The sequence below is a fragment of the Haliotis cracherodii genome, unplaced genomic scaffold (assembly GCF_022045235.1).
Source record: "Haliotis cracherodii isolate W230 unplaced genomic scaffold, xgHalCrac1.p SCAF_11, whole genome shotgun sequence".
NCBI lineage: Eukaryota > Metazoa > Mollusca > Gastropoda > Lepetellida > Haliotidae > Haliotis > Haliotis cracherodii.
In genome coordinates, this window is record NW_027266266.1 from 13784948 (window position 1) to 13793602 (window position 8655).

The 8655-nt window shown below is 40.3% G+C and overlaps 1 protein-coding gene across 2 annotated transcripts in view; it reads left to right on the forward strand.

Moving 5' to 3' along the window:
• LOC139456238 (microtubule-associated protein futsch-like) overlaps positions 1 to 7537 on the forward strand; it is a 29006-nt gene extending 21469 nt beyond the window's left edge. For both annotated transcript variants that reach the window (XM_071237843.1, XM_071237844.1), the window contains exons 12-18: positions 1051 to 1134; positions 1885 to 2013; positions 3598 to 4160; positions 4827 to 4957; positions 5394 to 5480; positions 5750 to 5812; positions 7227 to 7537. In XM_071237843.1, coding sequence (XP_071093944.1) covers positions 1051 to 1134; positions 1885 to 2013; positions 3598 to 4160; positions 4827 to 4957; positions 5394 to 5480; positions 5750 to 5812; positions 7227 to 7322 — 1153 coding nt within the window. In that variant the 3' untranslated portion in view covers positions 7323 to 7537. The remainder of the gene's footprint in view (positions 1 to 1050; positions 1135 to 1884; positions 2014 to 3597; positions 4161 to 4826; positions 4958 to 5393; positions 5481 to 5749; positions 5813 to 7226) is intronic.
• Positions 7538 to 8655: the final 1118 nt, after the last annotated feature.

The following is an 8655-nucleotide window of genomic DNA, read 5'->3' on the forward strand; positions in this document are numbered from 1 at the left end:
GCTGACTGCGGCGTTAAACAACAAACCAAACAACCAACCAGCCAACCAATTAATTTAAATATGTAATAGTTATCCTGTCTCACAGGATATATTGCCCACTCGTCCTACCCCTCTCAGGGTCGATTCCTCTCTTCGGCTTGCGGCTTCAGTAGACAAGAATGAAGCGGAACCCCTGTGTGTCATGGATTCATGGAAAGGGTTTTCAAGTTGCAAACATTTGCGTTTGCGAGCAAGTTTTCCCCTCTTGTTTGAAAAAAAGAGACAAAATGCAATGTGTGAGACAGGATAAGTATTTGAATTGAATTTCATGTAAAATTGACAATTTCTTGAAGAGGTGTGTGGTTATCCGATCAGAGGACCTTGGGCGGTGTATAATATGCAAATGTTATCCAAATACTTATTGGAAGATTCTGATTGGTCTTACTTGTTTTAGGGAAGTAGTATCAAGGGTGTAGCCAGTGTGTGTTTGTAATGCATGACTGTCATTTTCAACTTTTGTTATTCCTGTGTCACCTGACTGTTTTTATGGGTTATGGACAGGTGAAGATTCAGGTTAGAATAGGTCTTCAGCAACCCATGCTTGCCGTAAAAGGTGACTATGCTTGTCGTAAGAGGCAACTAACGAGATCATGTGGTCAGACTTGCTGACTTGGTTCATGCATGTCATGGTATCTCAATTGCGTAGATCAAGCTCATGATGTCAATCACTGGATTGTCTGGACCAGACTTGATTATTTACAGACCACCATCATATAGTTGGAATATTGCTGGGTTATGCATCCCAACATGACAACTTTTGACGATTTTTGTGTGCTGACTCGTATAAATAGGTAAAGATTTGATTTATGTTGAAGAATTGACTCTTGATATTGTTTGTGGATTATAACATCAAAATCAGAGGGCACAGTGTTGCACACTGGTTTTTGCGTTTATACCTGCATAAACGTAACAATATAGTGAAGATAATTAAATATAAACAAGGCAGATATGTTTGAAAACCTTCCGTGTTAGCATGTTGCAATGCTACTACTGATTCTGTTTGAATTTCAGGATTATTTCCAAGTTGGAACTTCATAACAAACAGCTTGGGAGGGAGAACGAGAACTTGAAACACAAGGCAGCAATTGCACTGAGGTTAGTGACGTTCTACTGTGTTTGTATAGTGTGTGTATGGAATCTTTAACCTTACAAACATGTCTTGGCAAAGGTACACTCGTGCATGTGTACCTAGAAATTTGACCTCAAAACTGGTTGTCTGCATCAGCGATTTGTGTCTGACCATGCTGGGCTGTTTGTAAAAAAAATTTGAACCTTGTGTAGACAAAGTATTTCTTCATGGGAGCCATGTTACAATAAGCCCCCACCCCCCCTATTACCCGACCTACCCAGGTACCCAGTGTAGGTCTCAGGAGATGTCTCAAAGTGTCCAATTGGGAACATTTTTAGCATAGCTCTGGCAACACGTATTTAGATACATGTATTAAACAATCTGGTCATTCATACACTGAAGCTGAATTAAGTTATATCTTTATTCAACCATATGAAAAATCAGAAGGAATGGGTGCATAGTCAGAAAGAAATGCGATCATCCGTGACTTGTAGTGTAACCATAGAGTTCAAGATATTTTTTGTCATTAGACAATATATCATGTGATTAACGACGGGTTCGGGTAGTCCTGTGGGTACCCAGGTCCTACTCAGAATCCACCCGACCCAGGTACCCGAGTTACCTGTCCCAGCCTTAGTTTCAAATTTTTGGCCCCTATTTAGTTTCCAATTTCAAATATAAATTTGATTTCCTCTTGCAATTGTCATAATTTGTTGTGTTTTGAAGTTTTGAACCCATTCGCATGCCAAGCTATGATACAGTATTTTTTTTCACAGTATGGCGTCAGCAAAGACCAGCTACGAAGACTCGTACGGATATAGTGATATTCATCGCTCAGCGGAACCGAATCAAGGGGAGATAACCAATGGGAGGACTCCTGCTGTGCCATACAGGTCCATGGAAAGGTACTTTGAAAGTTTCATGAACATCGTGACTGGGGATTATATGCATTCTTCCTTTTCTGGATGTGCTTCTGTATATACTGTAAACCGTGAAATTAATGCGTCTCCAAAAGAATGAGACCACTGGACCCTAGCCAAAAATGCAACTCGATATGAATGCGACACCCCCTCCTCTGAAGCATCAGTGGATTTCTATCTAAAGAAAATGTCCTCAGTCAGGTTTAGAATCCTCACCTTAATCCAACCTTACATTAATCCAATCACACACCAAATAGCACCGCTTATTAGCGCTGAGTAAAGTACGATTACTTCCGCAAAAACAATACATGCGTGCTGGCTCGTGTCGGCCTTTCATGCAGTCGCATAGTACAAAGGGTGGCATCTGTCTGGGCTTACAGGTGTGTTCAGTGATGACATAAGTGAATGGAACTCTTGTCTTGACCCCAACAGTGACAATTCACAAGATGTAATTAGTGTTTGAATGACATTGTTTAAAAATGCGACCAAAGACCACTCAGATTTTCACATTTAATTCACGCTCGCGTTATTTTCAAGATTTACAGTATGTCCTTGTGGAAACCTGATTCAGGTATTGAGTTTGCTTCAACATTCTTAGCAGGGTGGCCTCTTAAAAATGTGTATTTATAACCCCAACTACATTACCCGTTTTTTCACATTGTTGGTCATTGAAGTTTGTTTGTTTGTTTGTTTGTTTGTTTGTTTAACGCCACACTCAGCAATATGTTACCATAGTTTCTATGGGTTAATGGATAAGCTGCCTATTTGCATAAAATACCCCCCAAGAATATTCAAAACCCAATTACTTTCAATTAACTTGCGTACAGAAATGCATGCATTAAATGAAAAACTCAAATGTACGAAAACAGCACGTGTAAATACCCAATCAAGCTTTTTCAGCTGTGCGTACAACTGGGCTTATTTTACAAACACAATTACAAACTTAGTTACTTTCCAAGTCAAGCCTGATATTTAAAACCATTAAATACATGTAAAACTTTTTTCTTTTCTTTTTTTGATATCTCAAAATGTGTACTCATTTTGGAAAAAACACAATAGAGTGATGAATTAGATGAGTGAAAAAATATAGGTTACCCAATGAAAAGTGTAATAACACAATTAAAATAGAAATCTTCGAGTAAAAAATGCTCAAAAAGTTACCTGGAGCTCTGGTTTAGTGTTGGCAAATATCAGGTGCTGGAGTCCATATCGGGTTTGAGGTGACGAGTACTCGAGTGTTTTGTACCCATCAGGGGCGGTTGGGTAGCCTAGTGATTAAAGCTTTCGCTCGTCACGCCAAAGACCTGTTTTCGATTCCCGACATGGGTACAATGTGTGAAGCCCATTTCTGGTGTCCCCCGCCGTGATATTGCTGGAATATTGCTAAAAGTGGCGTAAAACCACACTCACTCACTATAATTGTACCCATCCGAGCCCAAACTGATTCTCAGCTGCTGCTGGTGGCATTTTGAAGCTGCAGTATCAATAAGTTCAAGGATGACTTTAGCTTTTCTATTCTTTCAATCAGTCATGTATACTCTGTATTCATTCCGCTAATTGTATCGACAGGTTGTACGTGAGTGAGCCCGGGGGTCAGCGGAGAGTGGAATCATCTCCAGAGTCGGATGTTGACAGTGACAGCACGCCCTCACCTCTACTGAAGGCCGAGCGGGAGCTTCGCAGACTTCAGACTGATTCCTCCCCCAGCTTCAGGGATGGTTTCCAGCCAAAATTGCAGAAGAAATTTTACGGAAGTGAAGTCGCCTACCCAGGAAGGTACAGAGAGGCTGCCTCTAACTCAACACTTGATTCATCACGATCTCAACCAAAAAATACCTCGTCGGGAAAGTCATCAAACTCACCCAAACCCAAAAGTCAAAGTCGGAATATGTCTCGGTCCGATACTCAAATTGATTCTGTAGGAACTCACAATGGTATTCTGTCTCCGAAGCGAACCAAACTAAAACTGCAGCCCAAAGAACAATCAACTCCAACGAGGATGGACGTCAGTCTGAACAACTTAACCAATGGTCATGAAAGCAGCCAAAAGATGACCAAGGACAAATTATCAAGGTCACGGTCAGAGCAGGCTGTCCCTGCAGCTGTGGAGGTGTCGACCAGGAACAGCCCAGGTCAGTGAGACGAGTGAGTGAGTGAGTATGGGTTTACGCCGCTTTTAGCAATATTCCAGCAATATCACGGCGGGTGACACCAGAAATGGGCTTCACACATTGTACCCATGTCGGGAATCGAATTGGGTCTTCTGTGTGACGAGCGAACGCTTTAACCACTAGGCTACCCGACCGCCCCTTAGTGAGACGAACGTGGTGGGAGAAGTTGTGTATGGGATTTGAGTTACAGACAATTTGAGGTGTGATGGGGTTTAACGTCACTTTCAAGATTCCAAAGTAGACACAATAAGAATTTATGGATAAGAACTTTATTTTACTGTAATGGCGATGTTTCGGTATAGATCCTTATAGAGTTGTCAAGCAAAACTGAAAAATGAACATGGTACAGAATATATATGGTAGGTGGAGGATTCTGATCCGACCACCCCTTGTTTTATCCCCTTCATGCCAAGTGACAGGCAGGGTAACAACAAGTACCATCTTTTGGTGATCGAACCACCGACCTTCTGCTCTCTGGGCAGGTACTCTGCCACTAGATCATGGAGGCAGTGCAAAGAACATGAAATATCTGCACATTCCCTAAAGCTTATAATATGTTACCACCATGACCAAGGAATCGGTATGAGTAAATAGAATGTTCAATGAATTCTTTTCAACCTTCCACAGGAGGCAAGTCTGTAGAGGGCACCCTGGCCAAGGTCCGATCAGGGAATTACGTGTCTCGTCCACAGTGGGAGGATGTAGACACGTCCATGGCACGACCCGCCAAATCTCAGACGTCTCCTAGACAGAACATGGTAAGCCTGCTCCTCTTCAATCTCATTAAAATCAGATCTTAGTTCTCGCTACCGCTAAACAAAGATCTGAGGACAATAAAACCGACCAATGGAATGACCAATCAGAAGGCAGCTTTCTTGTGCTCTACGGCACTAATTTCAAATTGGCGACTACGCTTCGAAACATATTTTGACCTCTTGATTACAAATTTGAAACCTCAACAAAAGAACATTCTGGAATGGCCAATAGATGGTCTTGATTGTATGGATTCAGTCGTTAAACCCGTAACTATCGTTCGGAGTTAAAGTTTTGGAGGTTGCGTGATTAGAAATCACATTCCGACTGTCACTTTCATAATCTGGTACATAGTTAATACTGTCATTGTGTTATCCTTGACCAACCTGGTACATAGTTAATACTGTCATTGTCTTATTCTTGACCAACCTGGTGTTTCAGACTCGAGAAGAGCGACTACGAGAACGACTTCAGACGGTCGACAAACTAGAGCGGCACTATGACGATCTGCAGGCTGAAAAGAGAAAGGTACTTTACGCCATGAATATTTCCCTAGTATACATCACTTAGACCAGTCTTCTCACTGGGGATATGGGGACCCAGTCGTCAATTCACTATGCAAACCCTGTAAAGTCCAACAATAAATAAGGGGAATGTTTAGTGGGGAAAATACTTGTTGGTTCTAAGCATCTTGGTTTCCAAGGATCTGTTTAAACCAATGAAGTTGTCCTGTTGAAATTCTAGTATGAATTAAATAAGTGTTAAAGTGATTTTGATAGAATGACATATATTTTCAGCTGGAGTCAGCACTGATCAAAATTCCAATTCATGGTCGAAACAGGAAGATGATTCAAGACCAGGTATGTAATTTTGGTAACCATGGTAAATCTAGAAAGAGTAATATTGTCGTATCTTTGCAGGAAGCACATGGCTTGTTTATTGATCATGTTGATGTAAGCATGAAAGGTCAGGGCCTTGCCAGCATATCTTCCATATGTTTTTTAACTAATAACTTGATTACATTCATGACATCATCTTCCCAAGGCAAGGAAGTTGACTGACTTTGTGAAGATCAGGGGTAGAATAGGCCTTCAGCAACCCATGCTTGCCACAAAAGGTGAGTATGCTTGTCATAAGAGACGAATAACGGGATCGGGTGGTCAGGCTCGCTGACTTGGTTGATGCATGTCATCATATGGCAATTACATGGATCACTGCTCATGATGTCAATCACTTGATTGTCTGGTCCAGACTCGATTATTTACAGACCACTGTCATATAGCTGGTATATTGCTAAGGGGGCGTTAAACAACAAACAAACAAACTTGCCGAACTGGGGTGGAATTATTGAGTTATATTTTGGCTGGATTAACGAGTCTATGCACAGTCCAATTAAAATCGATTTACAAAATCGGCAACCAGTCATAAACTGCCGTGCAGATTTCGGTCAATTGCAGGGTTTACATGTGTACTGTCAACTCGATTTTGACAGATACTTTCCAAATGATTTCATGTTTTTAATCAAGGTGCTCAAGTAATTCATGCACTTTGCGAAATAAGATCTGTTTTATTGCAATATAGATCTTGATTATTGAATAGATCGTCTTGACTGGGCGCTGCCATTTTGATCAAAGCAAATGTAATTAATATGAGAGGTGGAATCTGATTGGTCGTTGGGAGGGACATAGAAGGGACATAACTCATAATAGCCACTGGTGGTGATACGATCGTGATACGAAATTCCAGCCTAGTTCGGCGAGGATGGAAACTGGACATTAGTCATTTAATTCCCTTGCCTTGGGAAGATGTCATGAAGAAACCAATGCACACTTGTGAGCTATTAGTGTCAGTCTATATTGATGCCCCTGTGAATATTTGTGTTAGAATTGGTCTTCAGCATCCTCTGCTTGTTGTTATAAGCAACTAATCCTTTTGGTGCAATCAAAAAGAAACCATAATCGGTTCCATGTGCGTGATTGTATTCATGTGTTCTGACAAGCTTTTACAATATCCTTTTTATGTTAACCATTACATGTATACTTGTACATCAGTGTCCAAAATAATGCCTGCCCGTGGCTGGTAACTTTTCTGTCAGACTGCATGAATTTTTTCTCATCTGAGACCTGGATCACTTCGGGCTTTCCTCCCACATTAAGCTGACACACCGCGATATAACTGGAATACTGTTAAAAGGAACGTTAAACCCAACTCACTCACCCACTCGGATTGTTTCCCTCCCAGACTGACCTGGTGTTGATCTGTCTTTTGTTCCAGGGTGAGCTGGAGGGAAGATTGGATCAAGTGGACAAGGAACTAGGATCGGTCAGAATGTCACTCAAGCGGTTCCAGGTTCTCAAATCGACCATCTGATACTTGTCCCACGACTTACTACGTCTTCCCATGTCAACATTCCTCACAAACTGTTTACAAACTAAGGCATGTGCTTGTTTATTTATGATAACAAACTAGCTGTTCAGGTTGTTAATATGGATGATAATTGTTGATCCTTAAATTGGCTAGTTTGAGATTCAGCATATCAGAAATATGTGTGGTTAAATCGTCCCTCTTAGAATATCTGAGATGGTGATATTGAAATCGTTTTCCTTTGATTTCGTGACTGTTATTATCTATTGGTCTATTATCTATTAAACCGTCTATTGGTGATTGTGTAGAACATTCTATGGACATCGTAGCTTTGCGAACCAAAATAAATCAAAAGAGGAATACAAGATCAAACGATAACTTTCGTGCTGTAATATTTGTTATGCATATCATGACCGATTTTGTATATTTATACTATTATGTACTTACACTATGGAGCTGTGGTTTCCGTAACTCTTAGTCATTCCTCCTTAATATCAGGTTTTCTACATATCACCATAAAGGGCTATGGTCCATAAGAAAAGTCTTGATTTAAATATGAATTATTATATGAGCATGTGTGTCTTATTGATTTCACAAAACGATGTCCGAATTCTTCTATTTCCCGAGCAAGATTGAGGGTAATACATGAATTCTTGCACAAATTGCGTAAAATCAGTATGACAGACATGTGAGTGTAATATTTTTGAATTACTGTATTCAACATAATAAGTTTCTAGGGCGCTCTGAAAATAAGAAAAAGGGGGCTCTTTTTAGCATATAATTTTGGTGAAAAAAAACAGATCGTAAATTTCTACGTTTGTGTACCTGAAATGATACAAAAGTCTGTGCATATTTTACATGACAGATATATTTTTTCAGAATTTAATAGCCCATAATTAAGGATGAATATAACAAACGAGTGTGCATTATACACGAATAATCACAGCAAATATCACAGTGGGCATATATTAGAGCGGGGCGCTTATTATGTCGAATACGGAACCCATTATTTCTTAATCCTATTGAGCCCCGCTCTAAAGAAGGTAGCCATCTTGTTTTTAGAAACCTGTTCAGAATATTGTTTTCCTTATTAAGAATTTAATGAAAGACTGATTTTTTGTGAGGAACGGATGAGGAGGTTCAGTAACGGCAGCTACCATGAAGTGATGTGAATGCTTGTATTATACTGACGAAAGCAATGCATCTTGACAAGAATGACTCAGCATACAGTTGCAGCACTAGCTGCAGTAATGATCCAACTGTTAGCATTATTTATTTACATGAAGGAAAAGGTCAATGGTGTCAAGAAATGGGTTAGATGCTTCATGGGTAATGTTGA